Raw genomic sequence first — 23,123 nt, 5'->3', positions numbered from 1 at the left:
GAGGGCGACGGCGCGCGGCAGGCCTTCGGCGCGGCAGAGAAGACGAGAAATGCCCGCGACGGGTCGGGCCCTTGTATTTATAGCCCCCCCCCCTTTAGTCGCGGTTGGGGAGGCGACCCGCGACTAAAGGGCAACCTTTAGTCGCGGTTGGGGAGGCGGCCCGCGACTAAAGGGTAACCTTTAGTCGCGGTTGGGGAGGCGACCCGCGACTAAAGGGTAACCTTTACTCGCGGTTGGGGAGGCGTCCCGCGACTAAAGGGGTTTTTGGCGGGTTTTTCGTTCCCGCGCGCAACGACCTTTAGTCGCGGTTGGGCAGGCCAACCGCGACTAAAGGTATTTTCCAAATACTTTTTCTTTTTCAAAATCTTAAAAATACAAATAATATATCAAAAAATTAAGAAAAATAAAACTAATTCAATTCAATATGTTAAAAATACAAATAATGTATCAAAAAATTCAGAAAAATAGAACTAATTCAATTCCATATGTTAAAAATACAAATAATATATCAAAAAATTAAGAAAAATAAAACTAATTCAATTCAAAATGTTAAAAATACAAATAATATATCAAAAAATTCAGAAAAATAAAACTAATTCAATTCAATATGTTAAAAATACAAATAATATATCAAAAAATTAAGAAAAATAAAACTAATTCAATTCAAAATGTTAAAAATACAAATAATATATCAAAAAGTTCAGAAAAATAAAACTAATTCAATTCAAAATCTTAAAAATACAAATAATATATCAAAAAATTCAGAAAAATAAAACTAATTCAATTCAATATGTTAAAAATACAAATAATATATCAAAAAATTCAGAAAAATAAAACTAATTCAATTCAAAATGTTAAAAATACAAATAATATATCAAAAAATTCAAAAAAATAAAACTAATTCAATTCAAAATAATATAATTCACATGATCCATTCAACAAAGTTTGGTACAACAAATTATTACACATCATTTCTTCCCTTGTGTCCCTGCTTGCTTACGATTGTGCCGTATCCATGGAGCATCCTCATCATTTAACTTAATGCTTGGGTCGGTGTTCACTTTGAAGGGCGGAATTTCAGCAAACATATTATAATCTTCTGACATGTCTGTCTTGTCCGCCACTCCCACGATGTTTCTTTTCCCTGAAAGAACAATGTGGCGCTTTGGATCATCGCATGATGTACTGATCGTTTTCTTATCTTTCCGTTTCCTCGGTTTGCTACTCATGTCCTTCACATAGAAAACCTGAGCGACATCTTTCGCTAGGACGAATGGTTCGTCAAGGTAACCAAGATTGTTGAAATCCACCATTGTCATTCCGTATTGCTGGTCCACCTTTACCCCACCTCCTGTTAGCTTGAACCATTTGCACCGGAACAAAGGGACCTTAAAGGAGGGTCCATAGTCAAGTTCCCATATCTCCTCTATGTAACCATAATATGTGACCTTTTGCCCATTCTCGGTTGCTGCATCAAAGCGGACACCACTGTTTTGGTTGGTGCTCTTTTTATCTTGGGCGATCGTGTAAAATGTATTCCCATTTATCTAGTACCCTTGGAAAGTCGTTATAGTCGAAGATGGTGTCTTGGCCAACATGTACAGCTGATCTACAACATCATTGTCATTCATTAAATGTTTTCTCAACCAACTGCCGAAAGTCTCCATGTGGGCCTTCCTAATCCAGGATTCAGGCTTCCCCGGGTTGTCCGAGCGTAAAATATTCTTGTGTTTCTCAAAGTACGGAGCCACCAAGCTGGAATTGGTCAGTACAGTGTGGTGTGCTTCAGTCAGAGAATGGCCGTCCATACATATCGTTGATTTCCTTCCGATCGTGCCTTTTCCACTTAGTCTCCCCTCGTGCCGCGATCGAGGAAGACCAATCGGCTTAAGGTCAGGAACAAAGTCAACACAAAACTCAATTACCTCCTCATTTCCATAGCCCTTGGCGATGCTTCCTTCTGGCCTAGCACGGTTACGAACATATTTCTTTAATACTCCCATGAACCTCTCGAAGGGGAACATATTGTGTAGAAATACAGGACCGAGAATGAAAATCTCTTCGACTAGGTGAACCAAGAGGTGCGTCATAATATTGAAGAAGGATGGCGGGAACACCAACTCGAAACTGACAAGACATTGGATCACATCGTTCTGTAACCGTGATAGATCTTCTGGATTGATTACCTTCTGAGAGATTGCATTGAGGAATGCACATAGCTTCACAATGGCTACTCGAACATTTTCCGGCAAGGGCCCCCTCAAAGCAATCGGAAGCAATTGCGTCATAATCACGTGGCAGTCGTGAGACTTCAGGTTTTGGAACTTTTTCTCTGCCATGTTTATTATTCCCTTTATATTGGACGAGAATCCAGACGGGACCTTCATACTGCTCAGGCATTCAAAAAAGATGACCTTCTCTTCTTTGGTCAGAGCGTAGCTGGCACGACCTTGAAACCATTCCGGATGCCGGTCATCAGGGTCAAATGTTGCTGGTCCTACCGTGCTTCCTTTGTATCATTTGTCTTCCCATACACGCCCAAGAAGCTTAGGAGGTTCACGCAAATATTCTTCGTAACGTGCATCACGTCGATTGCAGAGCGGACTTCTAGGACTTTCCAATATTCTAGCTCCCAGAATATAGATTTCTTCTTCCACATGGCTGCATGCCCGTCAGCTCCCTTCGGAACTGATTGTCCGCCAGGACCCTTTCCAAAGATGACTTTCAAATCCTTGACCATATCAAATACCTCAGCACCAGTGCGTTCCGCAGGCTTCGGCCGGTGATCTGCCTTGCCGTTGTAATGCTTGCCTTTCTTTCTTACTGGATGAATTTTCGGAAGAAATCGACGATGCCCAAGGTACACGTTCTTCTTACAATTTGGCAAATGTACACTTTCAGTCTCATGTAAGCAGTGCGTGCATGCATTGTATCCCTTATTTGACAGTCCCGAAAGGTTACTAAGAGCAGGCCAATCGTTGATGGTTACGAAAAGCAACGCTCGTAGGTTAAATTCCTCTTTTTTGTGCTCATCCCACACACGGACACCAGGTCTGCCCCACAGCTGTAAAAGTTCATCAACTAATGGCCTTAGGTACACATCGATGTCGTTGCCGGGTTGCTTCGGACCTTGGATGAGCACTAGCATCATAATGAACTGCCGCTTCATGCACAACCAAGGAGGAAGGTTGTAGATGCATAGAGTCACGGGCCAGGTGCTATGGCTGGAGCTCTGCTCGCCAAAAGGATTCATGCCATCTGTACTTAGACCAAATCTTATGTTCCTCGCGTCAGCTGCAAAATCTTTGAACTCTCTGTCGATCTTTCTCCATTGCGTTCCATCTGCGGTGTGTCTCAACTCCCCGTCCGACTTACGGTCCTCTTTGTGCCATCGCAACAACTTGGCATGCTCTTTGTTCCTGAACAGACGTTTCAACCGTGGTATTATAGGAGCATATCACATCACCTTGGCGGGAACCCTCTTCCTGGGTTTCTCGCCCTCAACATCGTCACCAGGGTCACCGCCTCTGATCTTATAACGCAATGCAGTGCATACCGGGCATTCATTCAAATTCTCGTATTCACCGCGGTAGAGGATGCAGTCGTTGATGCATGCATGTATCTTCAGAACCTCTAAACCTAGAGGGCAGACAACCTTCTTTGCTTCGTACGTACTGGCGGGCAACTCGTTATTCTTTGGAAACATATTCTTCAACATTTTCAGCAAGTTTTCAAATGCCAAGTCAGCTACACCTGCCTGTGCCTTCCATTTCAGCAAATCCAATGTGCAGCCCAGCTTTTTCAGACCATCATCGCATCCGGGGTACAACGACTTTCTGTGATCCTCTAACATGCGATCCAAATTCTCCCTCTCCTTTTCAGTTTTGCAGCGTCTCCGTGCATCAGCAATGGTCCGACCAAGATCATCAACGGTCTCATCACGTGCCTCTTCTTCACCTTCACCTTCACCTTCCCCTTCACCTTCCCCTTCACCTTCCCCTTCACCTTCAGCATCCTCCATGAAAGTATCACCGAAATGAGCAAGATAGCTTTCATCGATGAAATCATCCCCTTCTTCATCTTCTTCCATTATAACCCCTCTTTCTCCATGCTTGGTCCAACAATTATAGCTTGGCATGAAACCGTGCCGAAGCAGGTGCAGGTGAACTTCTCTTGAGGAAGAGTAACCCTTCTGATTCTTACAGTCAACACATGGACAGATAACAAAACCCTTCTGCTTGTTCGCATTAGCCACTACGAGGAAATCTTTCAAACCCGTAGTGAACTCGCGGGAGAGTCGGTTACCGTACATCCATTGCCGATTCATCTGCATTATTATAATATAAAATATATAATTAACCATCATGCATTTGTTAAACTAACTAGCTATAAACAATAGAAATTAAACAATGAACAACACACATGCATATTTTATCAATGACACACATGCATGAAAGGTTCAAGTTGCTAACCGCGATCGAGGAGGAACCTCAAGTGTGGCTCCAACACTTCATATCATGTTTGTTTCACGCTGTTGGGCATTTCATCAAACACCTTGTGTGCATAAGAGGAACCAAAAGCAAACCTACACCCCTTTGTGAAGAGAAGTGGCACTAAAGGCCTTTGGGCACCTTTAGTCGCGGTTGGCCTGGCCAACCGCGACTAAAGCCCCTCACGTGCACCAGCTGGCCACCGAGCGCCCTGGCCCAGGCCTTTGGTCGCGGTTCGTCTGCCGAACCGCGACTAAAGACTTCATTAGTCGCGGTTCCTACAGTTTCGCGACTAATGGGGCTGGACGAAAGCCTCTTTTTCTACCAGTGTAATTAGTGATTTCGTTCCCTTGCCGTCTCCGCATCGATCTCTTGCTGGGCTGGACTTGGGCCGTAGTAGTAGTGGTTGGGTGGGCTTTGCCATAACACATTGTCCTGTATGTAACCCAACAACATCACTTTGCATATATGCAGAACATACTTACAACCAAACATCAGTGCTTGTGATTCTGCTCACCAAGACTCAAGGGGATGCACGCAATCAAACTATGTGCACGACATGGCTTTTTGTCTGTTTTCATTCAGTCCGTCTGAGTCGGGCCACAAATTCAGAATGCCCAAAATCCAATAATCCACTATCAAACGCCTCCCTAACACGCACAGAAAGCAAGCGTGTACACAGCTAGCGCACAGTCCACGCACACTCGGACAGCAAGCTCGCCCACACACGCGCACGCTGCAGGCAGTCACGAAGCACAACACACGCCCGGAATGAGGCCGCGGCCTGACTAAAGCGCCAAATGTTAAAGCAACAAGCAAACTCGAACGGCTGCACCCACGAAGAAGAAGCAGGGGTTAATAGTACTGGCCGGTTAGAACAAACGCGGCCAACGGTTTGTCGCTTCTCCCGGATCTCTCCCTTTGTTACTTGTACCGTCTGCTGCCTGCTCTCGAGTACAGATACAACCATTTTTATTCATCAATCAGTCTGTCTGATGGCGACATCGTCCCTAGAAAACTGCATTATCAGTTAAGCATCTTGGAGATCGTCCTCGACGTCGACCGCCGAATTGATTTACTTACCCAGGGTGAAACATGACATGCACTTGATCCTCGCCCGTCGATAATTACAAGGTGCTAATCTCAGTAGGAAAACCAGCGATCTCAGTAATCCCAGTGGTAGCTAAAATCAGGGGCCTATCTACGGATAATCTGCATGATGCACGTAACAGTAGCGAACTGCGACAGTAGGAACATGTAGCTCAAGACTACTTTTCTCTTCATTTTTATTTATGTCTGATCTGGGGAAAATGCATGTGATGAAATAAATAAAATAAGCAGAACATTCCGTGCCAAGGAGGAAACCAGATTCTGATTCCGCTGTTTTCTTACTAAACGCTTGCATTGCCGTCCTTGACACGGACTGGAAGGGGATTTTCGCCGTTTACCTGCTGTCATGTTGCAGTCTCACCGTTGGCATAAAATCCAGCACCCCCTTCACTACGCTGGCACCCTCTGGAACAGCCAGCAACTCAAGCTCCCAACAACAATGTCGCACACGTCGGAGGAAGAGTCTCTTAGCAGCTTCCAGCAGCAACCCAAGCTTGAGGTCGGCGCGGCGGGGCCGAGCAGAGGCGACCCGGCGGCCATGCCCGTGGTGAAAAAGAGACGAGGTCATCCAGGAAATCCAGGTATGTTTCAACTATTGTTGGTCTGATGAACACACATGCAAGTGTAATATAACAATGAGATGCACCAGATGAATGTTTAAAACGGGGAACGTGCATGTTTTGTTAGAAAGTCTCAAGTTTACCATATTGTATTCTTCTTATTAGTACCTGGCAACTGATATATGGAAGATCAAAGTGTCCTTGTTCAGTGTTGTATAGATTTGACCAACCAACTGATGATGTTATTACTGTATCGTAACAGAAATTTATGTTATTGCTTATTAGTTCTATATTTATCTACAGTTTTTTAAAGCATGTAGCTCTATAGTTTAAAGAAATAAAAAACACGAACCTGAATGAGTTCAGCTCATAGTATGATGTATTTGCCAACTAAAGCATCACAAAATAAAGCAAGTTGTAGTTTCAAGTTCAGACCGCCAATCACGTTTCTAATTTGAACACACAAATGTAATAATTCTGCTGTGGCTACTTCTGGCTGGAGCCGAGAGCTGTGAACTCTGTGTGTTGGTTGCCTTTGCTTTTTCAATAAAAAGTTGGGGCAGGGGGGCGACCCCTTTCGTTTCAAAAAAATTTGAACACACAAATGGTACAAAGGAATTGCAAACGGATACTAAAGAATAGATTTTGATTTACAAAACTGAATTGGTAACATAGCCGGGTCAGAAACTGAAGTGATGAACAAAAAAAGAGAGTTCCAATCTGTGGTAACCTAACATTGATTTCATGATGTCCATCTTGCAGACCCAGACGTGGAAGTAGTAGCTTTATCACCCAAGACACTCGTTGCGACAAACCGATACATATGTGAAGTCTGCCATAAGGGTTTCCAGAGAGACCAAAACCTCCAGCTCCACCGGAGGGGTCATAATCTGCCATGGAAGCTCAAGCAGAGAAGCAGCACTGACGCTAAGAAGAAGGTGTATATCTGCCCTGAGGTCACCTGCCCTCATCACGACGCCACCCGAGCTTTGGGTGATCTCACAGGCATAAAAAAACACTTCTCCAGGAAGCATGGGGAGAAGAAGTGGAAGTGCGAGAGATGTTCGAAGAAGTATGCTGTCCAATCTGACTGGAAGGCTCACACTAAGATATGTGGCACGAAGGAGTACCGATGCGATTGCGGAACTATATTCTCAAGGTATGCTTCTCACTTAGGATAATCACACCAAGAATTCAAGCAAATGCATCATTAGCCATGAAAAACAAATATATTTATCAAGGTTCAAGGATACATGAACATTAAGGTCATTCAGTAAGATAACAGTGCATGTAGACCGAAGTACTGACGTCGTATTTACAAAATGCAGACGCATAGTCTGCAGCTAATTGCAACTGAAAATCACATGCTATATGTAGCTTATGTCTCTGTTGCTTACGAGGAAAATATTGTTTTTACCTTTCCATATTCACACAGTTTACATACTACTATTTGAAGCAATGCATTGCAATATTTTAGCATCTGTGGCAGGCCCTGATGGGAGTATCATATTAGACTAGCCATGGAGCTCACCGCAGCCATGCCATTTAAAATGCAGACTTTCTTGGAACTCGATATTTAGCTCTACTTTATGTTAATGCAGAAAGGATAGCTTCATCACGCATCGGGCCTTCTGCGATGTATTAGCTGAAGACAACTCAAGGGTTAACCACAGCCTTGCTACAATGGTGGGAAGTCTGCATGGTCAGCATGACATGTATTCACATGGGGTGCCTAGCCCCACTGATATGGTTGCAAACATGTCCAGCAATGACCATAACTCAGACATGCATCTAAGATCTTTATCTCCTTATGCTCTCATCACAAGGAACACTGCCTTGTTCTCCAACCAGATACCACCCAAGGATCCAGGATTCCCACTTGATGGAAGTGCATCAGGCTACCCTTACATGTCCATGAACTCCCCATACATGTCGGCGACAGCCCTGCTGCAGAAAGCTGCAGAGATGGGAGCAAAGACCAGCCAAGATCCCATTTCACCATTGCTTCTAAAAGGATTCGCAAACAACTTCACCAGTGCTAGAGACCATATGGGCATATCTTCTGGAAGCCAAGGAGATTCTATGGGGAATTCAGCAGCTAACAGTGTTTGCATGAAGGCTGCCGAAGATGAGAGCATGAATGGTCACAACAATATCTTGATCAACTCAGCATGGACCAGCGGCATGATGACACCGACTACCGTGCCTTTAATTGGGCTCATGAACAATCCATTTTCCATGAGACAAGAGAAGGAGAGCCCTCAGATTATGCCCGATATCCAGACGCAGCACAACAGACAGGAAAACATTTCAGGGGTAGGAGATACGAGCCTAACACAGGACTTTCTAGGGTTAGGAGGCAACGGGAATTTGGATATAAGCTCTGGGACCTATAATACGGATGTGACAGCATTGAGCTATTCTGATGACCAACAGAAAAATCAGGAGCAAATGTATTCTTACCATGAGTCATCGCTTGACTCCACTGCATTGGACAAACCTATGTGGGATTCATGATGCAAACGATTTCCTTACTCTGGTACTAGTTCAGTTTTAGCTAAGCTGCCCGAGGTGCAGAATTAGCCATTACCAAGGTATAGCATGTATGAGACAGCACACCATGTGTTTTGTTAACTTGAATATGGTCAAGAACTAGATAGTACCATTTTATTGGCAAACTCAGGAAGTAGCCAGGCAATCTTATCAACATAATGGGGGCATTCGGGGTGGATTTAAGTAACTATTGTATTTTCCTTTGGCAGAAATATTAATAAATATTTTGGAAGAAGTTGGCACAAAAATTTGAATCGGTGGATGTAGATTGTAGATCAATGTATTCAGCTAAAGAATAGTTGGGATCAACAATGTTATACTCCCTCCGTCCCAAAATACTTGTCGGAGGAATGGACGTATCTAGATGTATTTTAGTGTTAGATACATTCCTTTTTAGTCATTTCTACGACAAGTATTTCCGGACGAAGGGAGTAAAAAACAGTCATTCAAAGCAAACAACAGAGTATTCCTTAGAGCATCTCTAGCCCTTGCCATAAACTTTAAGGCCATCTCCAATGTTGGATGCTTATATAGGCGCTTTTGGCGGAAAAAATATCCAAAAATAAAATGGGATCTAGCGTCCTTTCTTTCAATGTCAGGCGCTAATAACAGGCTCCAATTCCTATTACTTCGTAGTAGGAATATAAGAGCGTTTTGATCACTAAAGTAGTGATCTAAATACTCTTAAATTTCTTTACATGGGAGTAGAAAGAAGGGCCCAACCCTCTCGTACGGGAAAGACTGAGCCTAGCGCTCGATGCTTTTCTTTGCATCGATGTCACACTTAGTGCTGGGAATAAACAGCCTAACTGACAATCTACCAGGATTTATATCCTAGGGCCCTGGCCTAGCTCCTCCCGATGGCTTAAGTCCCTAGACGAACTACCCACAAAACTTAACTCCCTCTCTCTCTTTAATTAGCTTTCATCTGCCATGCATAGACATGGAAATGTAAAAACATGCGCTCGTCCCTTAAGGTGACGGTTAGCGTACTTCACGGAGGGGCATTCTCAGGGCGATCCCAGTTCCGCTAGGGTTCCGGCCTGGCCAACGCTGTCGTTCGTCGATCTGCACCGCTGCTGTTCGCTCAACAACACCTCTCTACAAACCATCTCGTCCTCTTTCCGTCCCATCCACCATAAGCCTTCCGCGAGCTAGGGATCGCGGTCGTACACCACCAGTTCTTCCCTAGGGTTTTTTCTGTCTTGGTGTGTGGGGGTGTGTTGGTGCGATGGAGGGCTTGGAAGGCTTAATGAGGGGTTTGAAGCTTTCGGCGGTGGAGAGGAAGGGAGTGAAGCTAGGGCAGAAGGAGAAGGGGAAATCTCAAGACTGCGCACTGGACGATCCCCAAGCAGTGGGAAAGCTGTTCTCGGAAAAACCTAAGATTGCGGGGATAGTAGGGCAAACTTTGGGTAGGATCTGGTGTCTTAAAGGACTGGAGTGCAAAGAACTAGAGACAAATATCTTCCTGTTCACCTTCCGGCAAGCATCAGGTTGGAGACGAGCTTTGGAGGAAGGCCCCTGGTGGTTTGACAATGAACTATTAGTCATGGAGGAGTTCGACCCGGAGAAGACAGTGGAGGAGTATGACTTCAACCTTGTACCCATGTGGCTCCAGATCTTCAGTCTTCCCCTGGGATACAGGAATAGAGCCACTGGGGAGATTATAGGTGCTGATTTTTATGAGTTTCTGGATGTGGATGTTGGGCATGATGGCAAGGCAATGGGGAAGTACCTCCGCGTGAAGGTAAAGCTCGATATCAATGAGCCCCTTCCTAGGGGTTTTGTTCTGGATAGGGAGAGGGGACAGGAGGCGGGAAAGGACAGAGCAGTAGAGGAGGCTGACGAGAATAATAGTAAGAAGAAGAAGAAGAAGGAATTATTGTGGTGCCGTTTTGAATATGAGCACATGCCAGATTTCTGCTATACTTGTGGGGTGATCGGACATGGTGAAAAGGAATGCAGCAGAAAGTCTAGTAGGGGAGAGGCACCACAATATGGTCCATGGATGAGGGCCGAGGAAAACAGTAGAAGAGGGGAGGACGGAGGAAAAGGGAATTGGCACGGTTCTCGGGGTAGCATTGACAGAAGGAGCATAGGTGGAGGGAGAGGGAGTCAAGGTTCTCATTCGTCAGGGGAAAGGAGGCAATATAGCTGGGGGAGGGGCTCCGACGGCTCAGGGAGCAATGCGGCTTCCTGGAAAAAAGAAATCACATGCTCAAAAAATAGTGACAAGACCATATCTATTGAGGAGAAGGAGGTCACGAGTCATATGAAACCGGCAGAGAAAACGGACACAGTTATAACAAATAGGGCTGCTAAAAGCCTCCAGTTCCAACCGGCTCCAAGTATTCTACATGAAGGAGAATAGAACAATATGGCAGTAGACCTACCTGATAGTGAAAATCTCCGACTGGTAGTGCAACTTGAAGGTGTGAAGGATGGAGTAGAGGAGACAATTAAGAACGATGGTGAGAAGGGTATCCCTAGGAAGGAGATGTCAGAGTTGCATGCTGAAAAGGGGAAGGAGGGCAAGAAATTCAGGAGGAAGGTGCGTCCGGAGGGAGTGGGCTTGAACAATAATCTAGATGTTAAACTGGGGAAGAGAGGAGGGGAAGATATGGACACTAATTAATGCAGGCAGCAACGGTAAGAGGGGCAGAAGAGGAGATATCTCTGATCGTATGGAGGAACACTTGCCAACAGTTCAGGAGGCAGGAGGAGAAGTAATCCACACAACCAATAGCATATCGGCCGGGCTGCTTGAGCAGGCCCGCCGGGAGCAATGAAAATAGTGAGCTAGAACTGTCGGGGTCTCGGGAATGACCCGGCAGTTTGTTCTCTTCTCGAGCTGGGAAGAGTGGAGGATCCCGATATTTTGTTCCTGTGTGAGACTAGAATGAAGGAGAAGGAGCTAGGGAGGTTCAAGTAGTTGTTGGGGCTCGCCAACATGGTTGCGTGGAAGGATGAGGGGACTGGGAGAGGGGTGGCTTTGTTTTGGCATAGAGGAGTGGATGTGACCTTGAGATCATATGGAAGGCGGCATGTGGATGTGGATGTGCAGGAGGAGGGTGGCTTGGTTTGGCGACTGACGGGAGTGTATGGAGAATCAGCTATGGAGAGGAAGAAGGAGACTTGGAGGCTTTTGAAAATTCTAAAGCAGCAACACCAGAATGGAAGACCCTGGCTGTGCCTGGGGGACTTCAATGAAATCCTAACAAGCTACGAGAAGGTAGGAGGAGCGAACCGGCCGCAACACTATCTGGACAGCTTCCGCGAGGCTCTGAATACCTGTGGGCTCTAGGACATTGGATTTGAAGGCGATATGTATACATGGAGAAATCATAGTAAAGAGCTACGCATGTACATTTGTGAAAGGCTCGACCGGGCAACAGCAAACGATGAATGGTGTGACACGTTCCCAAATTATGCGGTAGTCAATGGTGAGCCTCGACACTCTGACCACCGTCCGATTATTGTGCATATGGAAGGCATGGATAGGAGATGGAAGAGAGGTGACCGCCTATTTCGGTTTGAGGCCCGGTGGCTGCAGAAAGATGGGTGCGAGGAGGTGATAAGAGAAGCTTGGGAGAATAACTGCTCGACAGGAGCTGGGGGTGTGGCTGATGGTTTAAGAGTAGTGGCTACTAAAATGCATACTTGGAGCAAGGAGGTGTTGGGAGAGCTTGATGGACATATCAAACAAGTTAATGCAAATCTGGAAAGATGCATGAAAGAGACGGTCTCAGAGGGGAAAATTAAGGAGGAAGCAAGGCTTAGAGGCTTGTTGGAGGAGCTAAAAAAACAAGAAATACACAGAGCTCCAGCAACGAGCACATATGTGGTAGTTGCGTGGTGGAAGCAAAAACATAAAATATTTATAGTCTGTGGCATCGACAAGGAAGAAGGCTAACATGCTCAAGGAGATTAGGAGGGAGGATAGTACGGTGGTGGAGGAAGGGGAGGTTTTAACTAATTTTGTGCGTTCGTTTTTTCAGGACCTATTCACTTCATCCAACCCACACCGACTCTCAAAACTGATTGACAAGGTTCAGCCACGAGTGACTAGCTCCATGTGTGCGATCCTTGAGGCAGAATACACCAGAGAGGAGGTAAAAGCGACACTGGACCATATAGGCGACCTTAAGGCCCACGGGCCGAACGACATGCCTGTGGTCGTCTTCAAACGACACTGGCACTTTATGGGGGATGAGGTTGTGAAGGAGGTGCTTGCGGTACTGAATGGAGGACAGATTCCGGAAGGTTGGAATGATACGCTAGTTGTCCTGATCCCGAAAATTAAAAACCCGAAGAGAATTAAGGACCTCCGACCCATCAGTTTATGCAATATAGTCTACAAGCTTGTATCCAAGGTCATTGCAAATAGACTGAAATTGGTGCTCCCGGAAGTCATCTCTGACAATCAAAGTGCGTTCGTGCCTGGTAGGCTGATAACGAACAATGTACTAATAGCTTATGAGATATCTTAGTATTTGATGAACAAGAAGAATGGTAAGAATGGAGTTGCGGCTATCAAAGCAGACATGAGTAAGGCCTATGATAGGGTAGAATGGTGTTTCCTGGAGGCCATGTTATGCAAGCTGGGATTTAGCAGAGATTGGACTGATCTCGTAATGAAATGTGTAAGAACTGTCCGGTACCAGAACAAAGTTAATGGCGAGCTTACGTCCCAATTCAGTCTGTCGAGAGGTTTGCGGTAGGGAGACCCTATCTCTCCCTACCTGTTTGTCATTTGTGCGGAAGGTTTGTCGGCATTATTACTCGATGTGGAGGAGAACGGAACCATGCATGGGGTAAAAATCTGTCCAAGGGCGCCGTGTGTATCACACCTGTTCTTTGCTGCGACTCCATGTTGTTGATCAAGGCCGACCAGTAGGAAGATGATGTACTGCATGACGTGCTTCAGCTATATGAGGACTGTTCAGGCCAGTGTATTAATGCCGAGAAATCTGCTGTTATGTTCAACCCCAATACTTGTGATGCCGACAGAATCTTGGTCAAAAACAAGCTGGGAATACAGAGCGAAAATTGGAATGAGAAATACCTAGGCCTGCCGGTTCAAGTGGGGCATTCTAAAAACAAGCTTTCAACTACATCAAACGCAATATGTGTGGCCGCGTTCACGGCTGGCAGGAAAGGCTTCTAGCTAAGGAGAGTAAGGAGGTCTTGGTGAAGGCCGTGGGGCAGGCCATACCCACCTTTGCAATGTCATGCTTTGACTTAACCAAAACTTTTTGTGCGGAGCTCAACTCTCTTCTAGGCAAATTCTGGTGGAGCCAGCAGGACAAACAAAATGCAATGCATTGGATCAGTTGGGAGAAACTGTCACAACCAAAAGCGGCCGGTGGACTGGGATTCCGGGATATGCATACGTTTAACTTGGCGATGTTGTCAAGACAGGGGTGGAGGCTACTTCAAAACCCTACCAGTCTATGTGCAAGGGTCTTAAAGGCCCGTTACTTCCCTCACTGTAGTGTCCTTGAGGCTGAAGTCCATGATGGTATCTCTTATTCATGGCATAGCATCCTATGTGGGCTGGATCTTGTGAAGCAAGGATACATCTCGAGGATAGGAGATGACACAAGGTTTAATATCTGGTCAGATCCATGGATACCCAGACCTTGGTCAAGGCGTGTCATCACACCAAAGGGAACCAACCTGCTAACGCACGTTGCTGATATAATCTGCCCCATCACCGGGGGCTGGGATGAACGCCTCATAAAGGATACATTTCATGTGGAAGATGCCTGTCACATTCTGCAGATTCCTTTGCGCGAGGGGGTGGATGACTTCATAGCATGGCACTTTGATTGTAGGGGCTACCACTCTGTGAAAAGTGCCTACAAAATTCAAATTGAGCTGAACAAACATATATAGAATGGAGCACCAGGTTCAAGTTCAGTGGGTGACGGATAACTGAATAGCGTGGAGGATCAGTCCTGGAAGCGCATATGAAAGCTCCCGTGCCCGCCGAAGCTGCAGATGTTTGTATGGCGCATCAGGCACGAGTCCTTGGCCCTATGTGTGAACCTACAAAATAGAGGTATCCCGCTGGAGAAATCAAGTTGCTTGCTATGTGGCAGAGGGGAGGAGGATGGGGGACACTTATTTATAAAATGCAAATGGATGAAAGACGTGTGGAGGCATCTAGGCCTGGAGCATGAACGCAGTCAGCTAGAACAGATCACTAGTGTGCACGCGATTCTTTATACACTATGGGATAGATGAAAGGAAGTGAATTCTAATTATAACATTCTGGTGGCAATGGTGGAATCAAAGTAATAAGGTCCGAGAAGGCGAGATGCCCATGCAGGTGTCAGAGATGGTAAGACGAATCCGCTGCAATGCATTAGAGTATGAGGAGGTTTTTACGCCGGAGAAGAAGAAGCTGCCGCCTGGGCAGTGGAAACCGCCTGACACAAACACGGTTAAGTTTAACCTGGATGGAGCGCTCCCTCCAAGATGCTCTATGGGTGGATGGGGTGTGATTGCTCGTGATAGCTCAGGGCAGGTACTTGCTGCTCGGGCTGGCCGCCAGGAGAATATTCAAGACACGTTTGGGGCAGAGGTCAGTGTGCTGGCAGTAGCAGTGACGCCGGCGATTAAGCTGGGAACAATCCGGGTTGCCTTCGAAACCGACTCACAGTTACTTGCAGAGGCCATGGACGTCCATGCAGCAGACTCCTCACCGTATGCAGCGATCATTGAAGACCTTAAATACCAGATGAAGATGTGGTTTTCGAAATATAGCGTCAGTGCATGTAGGCGGTCTACGAACTCAGCAGCACATGAACTAGGCAAGATAGTTCGTATATGTCTTCCTAATAACTATATGGAGTGGAACTCTATTGTACCACCCAGTGTGGCTGTTTGTGTCTCGGGTGACATGCACGAGCACTGTTAATCTATAAAGCTTTGCTTTGCCTTCAAAAACAATACACATGGCAATGTCGTTGAGGCCAACGGTACTGCTACCATCCAACGGCGTCATGAATTCCATCATGTTATCATGGCCGTTTTGCATACTACAATGGGCAAAATCATCTCCATCTATGGACATCACATTTCGCTCAAAATAAATATATGGACATCACATGATTCTTCAACAATTGTTGCATTGAAACGCCAAAATTCACCAAAGAAGAAGAAAAACAAGAAATTTTACCTCTCTGGCATTGTGTCGGTCACCTCGCAAGCATCATCGTCTTCACCGGCATCGGTGAACATAGAGGGCGGTGGAGGTGGCGTTAGGGGCGACCGTCGATGGCATAGACTCGACCGGAGGGGAGAAGATGGCGTCGGAGTGGGCCATGGCCTTCTTCTCTTTGCCGCCCCAACCTCCAAGCATTGCTATCCATTCCACGTCGAGCTTGTCATTCTTGCCATCTTAGAGCGTCCTGATTTTTGGAAATATTTTTTGTCATTGATATCACCCTATCTTCTATATCTAAATAGAGGCACCCCACTAGATTATTTTCCTAGCTCCTCAAGAAGCCACGTCATCTGAATTGTTGGAGGCATTGATGCAGTTTGGGTGAGCAGTCCGCAGCCGTTTGATCAAGACTTGATGAAAATTACTGGGACTTGCCACCTCCAAGTTTTTTTTTTGAGAATTCTCGCCTCCTTTATTTATTCAGACGCAATTGTCATAGGTACAAGATCGGGATCATGAGGATTGCCCAACCAAACATGTCTACCTATATCTAGGTTGCAAGCAAATTTGGCGAGATTATGAGCTTCAAAATTGAAGTTCCTGCGCTCGAAAACAAAAGAGCAAGAAATAAAACTATTACAATGGTTCATTATTTCATGTACCAACGATGCATTGGGGCCTCCTGTACCCCTGTTGATATCATTAACCGCTTCTTGGCAGTCCGATGCCACGTGAATCTTCTGCTGTCCTAGGTCATCTGCTAGAGCAAGAGCTTCCCTGCATGCATATGTCTCCAGGGTTAGAGGGTCCGTCATACCATAATAAACCATAGCCGAGGAGCCCAGATAGTGCCCATCCTGGTCACGGCAAAAGGCAGCAACCGCTCCTCCTCTCCGTGAGCGACCCACAGCCCCGTCAACATTAATTTTTGCAGAGCCTGTAGGAGGAGGAAGCCACCTTTTCGGTTGTGGTAATGCAGGTACAGATTGTTCGCGCACTCTTCGCACAACTAAGTGGCCTAGCTCATCGATGTAATTATTTATAAACGAAGCCGTTTGCTGGGGGTTCTGGAATATAGATTCATAGATAGCCTTCCTCCTCGCAAACCATATAGACCATAGTGTGATGACCATCCTTGTGAAGCTAGCTTGGTCCAGTTTTTCATATAGATCAAACAGCCATATTCTTGCGTTGGATTCATCATTTTCAGCCATGATTGACACCAAGTTTTCCTCAGAAAGAGCCCACACGCAGCGAGACATCGTGCATGCTACCAACGCATGTCTCCAAGAATCCTCACAGCCACACAACGGACAAACTTCTCTCTCTGACATGTTTCTTCTTTTCAGGACATCCGTTGTAGGGAGTGAGTGATGAGCTAACCTCCAAAGAAAGATCCTCACCTTCGACGGGATTTTAAGTTTCCACAAGGAAGTCCATGCTTTTTCATCCTTATCGGTGTGAGATGTTCCGCTACTTCCATTTAACCACTCCTCCCTCTGTAATTTTGTCTTGAGCAAAAACTTATAAGCCGAACTGACACTAAATTTGCCTTTCTTATCCGGATACCACGCCCAAAAGTCCTCAACGTTGCGGGTGCATACCGGAATCTTCAATATGGCCTCAGCATCTATAGGCAAAAACACGGACCGGACCAAACCCTCATTCCATGAGGCTGTCGCCGGGGAGAGCAGCTCCGAAACGTGCCTGGGAGGGTGAGGAACCAACGAGACAATAGGCCGTGGCGTCATCTCCTTCGGAATCCAGTTATCCGTCCAAATCTCCGTTGAGTGCCCATTACCAATCCGACGAATGAGCCCCTGCCTCAACAGATCACGTCCTTCCAATATAGCCCGCCAAATCTGAGACGGCCTTGGTCCCAACTCCGCATCAAGAACCGAATTGTTTGGATAATATGCGGCCTTCAAAATTCTTGCGCTCAAACTCATTGGTTCTTGTAGTAGTCGCCAGGCTTGGCGAGCCAACAGGGCTAGATTGAAAATCTCCAGATCTCTGAAACCTAGCCCGCCTAGATGTTTAGGACGTGTCATCACATCCCAGGAAACCCAAGCCAGCTTACGTTGTCCCTGTTTGCACCCCCACCAAAACTTCCTAATTATGGATTTTATATGATCACATAAACCTCTTGGGAGTTTGAAGCATGACATCGAGAACACCGGGATGGCCTGGGCCACTGATTTAATTAGCACATCTTTTCCACCTGCTGATAGGCATTTGCTCATCCAACCTTTTACCTTATCCCAAACTCTGTCACTCAAATATTTGAAAGTACCCTTTTTTGAGTGGCCCACGTCTGTTGGCAAACCCAAATATCTGTCGCTCAATGATTCATTAGGGACCTGCAAATGGCCTTTGACCGCAGCACGTACTATCTCTGGGCTTCCCTTGCTAAAAAAGATTGTAGATTTATCCTTGTTGATCCGTTGACCTGATGCCAAACAATATGTATTCAACAGGTTTGATACTGCTTCCGCTCCATCAACACTCGCCCTGAAAAACAGCAGGCTATCATCCGCGAATAAAAGGTGATTCACCGCCGGAGCCGACGGTGCCACCTTAATGCCGCTGAGCTGGGATGATTGATTTTGGGATTTTAAGAGGCACGATAGGCCCTCTGCTGCTAACAAGAAGAGGTATGGAGAGATTGGATCTCCCTGACGAATCCCCCTCGTAGGATGAAAAGCTTCTGACTTCACACCATTGAACATAACTGAAAAAGAAACTGAGCTCACCATATTCATCACAACTGAAACCCATGGTGCCGCAAAACCCAACTTCTCCATAATCGATCGTAGGTAGGACCACTCCACTCGATCGTATGCCTTCATCATGTCAAGTTTCAGTGCTGCAAAACTGTTATTCTTTGACTTGTTTTTCTTCATAAAATGCAAGCATTCATAAGCCGAGATTATGTTGTCAGTAATGAGTCTTCCTGGCACAAAGGCCGACTGCTCCTCCGAAATTATCTCCGGAAGAATTAGATTGAGGCGATTTGCTAGAACTTTCGAGGCGATCTTGTAAAACACGTTACATAAGCTTATGTGCCGGAACTGAGATAATAAGTTTGGATTGGATACCTTAGGAATAAGGACCAGAAGGGTGTCATTCAGACATGCAGGGCTCTCCTCGCCCCTAATAATGGCCAGTACTGCTCTCGTGACAGCTTCTCCACATACATCCTAGTGTCTCTGGAAAAAGTGTGCCGGAAACCCATCTGGACCGGGAGCTTTTGTAGGAAACATTTGGAAAAGAGCGGTCTTAACCTCCTTCGCTTCATACGGAGCCAACAATGCTGCATTCATTTCCGCCGTAACCTTCGTAGGCACATGCTGAAGAACGTCCTGCACCCCCTCCACTCCCTCCGAAGTGTACAACTGTTTATAAAAGTCCAAAGCCATCTGCTGCATCTCCGTTAACTCCGTGGTCAATTCTCCATCTGGTTTCTGCAAGGCCTTTATCAGATTCTTCCTTCTCCGCATGGAGGCGCGCATGTGGAAAAAACGAGAGTTACGGTCCCCCTCAGCTAGCCACTGGACACGAGACCTCTGTCTCCACATCAACTCTTCACGCAAATAGAGCTCGACTAGCCGGTCGTTAATTTTGATCTCCGCATGAGAAGGTCCGGCCCTTGTTATGTCACTCCGAAGGCGATCTAGCTCTTTCTTGAGGCTTTGTATCTCTCCTCTCACACTACCGAAAGTTGATCTTGACCAAATGCCAAGGTTACTTGCTAGGGCCTCGAGTTTTGCGCGAACTTCACTCACCGTTTGATTAAGGCCGTTGGGCTCCCAAGCTGCATCCACCGTGGGTTTCAAATCAGGGTGGGTGTCCCACATCACCTCGTACCTGAACTGCTTCGTCTTCGGTCCTCCGCTTGGTTGGGTTAGCTGCAATAATATGGCAGAATGATCAGATGTCGCTGATGTGACATGATGGACAGCCGCCTGTGGGTACAGACCACACTAGTCCCCCGATCCCAAAGCTCTATCAAGCCTGACTCGCGTATACGATCCACCTGTTACTCTTTTCTCATAAGTCCACTTGATGCCCTTGTAGCCAAGGTCGAGTAGACCGCAAACATCTACCGCATCTTTGAAGCCCTGAATCTGTGTCTGACTTCTCGACCCAATACCATCATGTTCATCATGCTTCAGAACTTCATTGAAGTCCCCGATACACACCCACGGCATATCTTGGAGAGCTGCCAAATTTTTCATCGTATTCCATGTGTGATAGCGAAGATGGGTCTGGGCTTCTCCATAGAAACAGGAGAGCCTCCACGGTTGATCCCCTAGACCTGTCACCTTTCCATCTATGTGGTACTTGGAGTAACCCAAAATATCGATGTTTATTTCATTATTCCAAAACATAGCTAAGCCTCCACTCCTACCGGAGGCATCAACAGCAAAAGAACAATCATAACCTAAAGAACTTTTTAAGTTTTCAGCTCTCTCCCCACTTATTTGGGTTTCAACTATACAAAGCACTTTAGGGGCAAACTTATTCGCGAGTTCGCGAAGTTCTTGAACTGTTGGGGCGTTGCCAATCCCCCGGCAGTTCCAGCTTAGAAGATTCATTGCGTTCGGCGGTCCTCCGTCACGGAGGCCGCCGCTCTCGCGTCCGAGCTCTTTACCCCATTGGGGTTCTTCTTCACCGTATCATCCAACCCCTCTTTGTCATTTGAACTTGCTGGCTTCCCCAACTGGCCCATGAGTTTGGACCGTTTTGTATCTTGCTTCGGTGGTGGACTAATTGGGACCCCCTTCTCATTCCCAACAGGCTTCGGTACTGGTACCAGTTCCATCCCCGTTAATTTGATGTTCGGGGAGATAACAACCTGATCAGACGTCCGCTTCCTTGTGGTGTCCAGCTCCATGCCCTCAGCTGCCTCTCCATCATTGCTTGTCCCGGGGTTATGCCCCATCTGCTCCTCCTTCTGCTGATTCTGATAGTTGTTTTGCCTGTTCCTATTGCGACGCCGGGTTCCCCAGGCAGTGGTTGCCGGGGCCCTAAGATTTTTGAACACAAGAGCAGAAGGGGGATGCACCCCGTCACCATGTTCTTTGAACTCGTGCCCCATCATGCCACAAACCTGACACCAGTCTGGCAGTCGCTCATACTTCACCGCAAAAATCTCCCTCTGGCCTCCCCGGATCAAGGATATGGCCCTCTTCAGCGGTTGACGAACATCCAGCCGGACTCTCACTCTATAAAAATTTCCTTCAAAATCAAACGAGGAAGGCTCTGAGTCGATGAACTCACCAATCTTTGATGCAAGCGCCTGGATCTTCCCGTGGTAGGCCATTGGAAGATCAATGATCCTAGCCCATATCTCAAAAGTCCACAGTTCAATCGACGATGGTTTTGAGAAACCATCATACGGGGCGATGATTGCTGGGTTCCCCCTGAAGTGCCACGGGCCCCCCTGTGATACTCTCTCCCAATCCCCCAAACAATCAAACTGCATCTGAAACAGATTCTCCTCCAAAGTCTTGATCTTGACTGGCCTTGCGAGGTCCCATGCTGTTCTCATATTGCGGAAGAACCAATAGGTGCTGAAGTCCTTCTCCATATGGACTCGAGCTATGATCATCCAACGGAGCGCCGCCTCCTCTGGGGCATCGTCATCCTCAAAAATCACATCATCTAGATCATCTTCCTTAAGGGCCAAATCTTGCATCATCTCCTCCAGATTGCTCTTCCCCTTGCGATCAACCGCCGGCGCCTTCCCCCTACCTGCCATCGCGATCAGACCTGCGGGCAAACCGATCTTCTTGAAGGAGGAAAACCCTAGCGCTCCAGGACTGCGAGATCAGCCCCCGGACCTTGGCAGTGCAGGACTACCCCGGACCCGACGCTGCCGATCCTACTTCTCCGGTGCGAGGGAAAGCAAACTCAACGTCGCCAGAGGCGGCGAGAGAAACAGAAACCCTAGCGAGAGGGAAACGTCGTCAAATTACTAGCTGAGCTGTGACCACTGACATGGACTCGCACACTAGTCGCGCCTCTCGGGCCTCCTCGGCGACGCCTACAGAAAGGAAACGACGCCGACCAAACATCTGATCTCAAGTGGGGTATGTTGCCATCCTCAAGACTTGCCACCTCCAAGTGAGATAACAATACGTTGCTCCATGGCATCCTCTATTCTTTAGACAGGCCTATCGGAGACACTTTTTGTACTATGTGGGCTCTGGACACGTCCTAAGCCCATGGAAAATGAATCAATAGCCCATGTATCCTCCTTAGTCACTATCCTTTCCATTGTGTCTCCATCTTTCCCATGCATCCCCATCGAGCCGCCGCCACGACTGCCGCTGACAATACCACGGTGCCGCTACTAAGCTCCCCAACCTATCCCTTGGGTAGCAGCCGTCATGTTGGACGCTCGCTGGCCAGTCTCCCGGTCAATAGTCGCCGCTCCTCTGGCAGCTACAGCCGCCACGACCGACGATCTCCCATGCATTAATTCTCTCCCCTTTACCGAATTAAGCCACCACTATCCTTCTGCCTCCATGACGTATGGTATCCCGGCCACAATGCATGCACAAATGCATGTGAAACGGCTTCACGACCACCTGATTCATCATCCCTCATTACATCTCCCTCCATTACCCAACAAATGCGGAAGAAAATGGGTTTAAATACCCTTATGTAGTGCCATTGGCATCCAACACACACTCCTCGTGTCCTATCAAGGAAGAAGAAGAAGCCTCCAGCCTGGTAGGTGCACAGTCCGTATTTCTAGCAGCCTATGATTTTCCCATCCTGAAGCTTATGCCTTTGAATCTTTTCAGGTTGCGCTTTGGATCAAAGGTGCTCTGCTCCACGTTATGCTTCAACATCCTTTCCTGATGGGAATTGTTTCATTACTTCATTGGTCTCTTTGCATTTTTTTCCAGATTGTTCTTTACTCTCACTTTGCCATGTGCAACAAATTCTTCCCGAGGCATCCGCTGATTCTGCCCCCTTGCGCTACAGGTCTGGTTCTAAATCATATAACTGCATCATGTTATTGTCTTGCTTGGTTGTGATATTATTAACCTGGAAATTTCATGTCTTGGCCGACGCAAAGCTTGATGCGATTTGGCTGCTATGCTGAAACATAACGAAATTTTGCTCTTCAATTTTCCATGTTCAGATATACCCTCACATTGTGCCAGTTAGTTGATTTTTGCTGCATATTTCTACGACAAATTGTCATTGGTTTCCTGATAT

General features: G+C 46.6%; 1 protein-coding gene and 1 pseudogene across 1 annotated transcript; one reads left to right on the top strand and one right to left on the bottom strand.

Annotated features, from left to right (window-relative positions):
- Nucleotides 1-1,013: 1,013 nt before the first annotated feature.
- On the bottom strand, nt 1,014-4,312 carry LOC119294368 (annotated as a pseudogene).
- A 1,727-nt stretch (nt 4,313-6,039) lies between these two features.
- Nucleotides 6,040-8,677, top strand: LOC119293957 (protein indeterminate-domain 12-like). Its single transcript, XM_037572265.1, has 3 exons — nt 6,040-6,181; nt 6,923-7,319; nt 7,762-8,677. Exons 1-3 carry the CDS (start codon nt 6,040-6,042, stop codon nt 8,675-8,677), a joined length of 1,455 nt encoding a protein of 484 aa, XP_037428162.1.
- Nucleotides 8,678-23,123: the final 14,446 nt, after the last annotated feature.

Source organism: Triticum dicoccoides, chromosome 4B (assembly GCF_002162155.2).
Source record: "Triticum dicoccoides isolate Atlit2015 ecotype Zavitan chromosome 4B, WEW_v2.0, whole genome shotgun sequence".
Classification (NCBI taxonomy): domain Eukaryota; kingdom Viridiplantae; phylum Streptophyta; class Magnoliopsida; order Poales; family Poaceae; genus Triticum; species Triticum dicoccoides.
The sequence above is the reverse complement of the archived record's forward strand: the minus strand, read 5'-3'. Positions and strand labels throughout refer to the sequence as shown.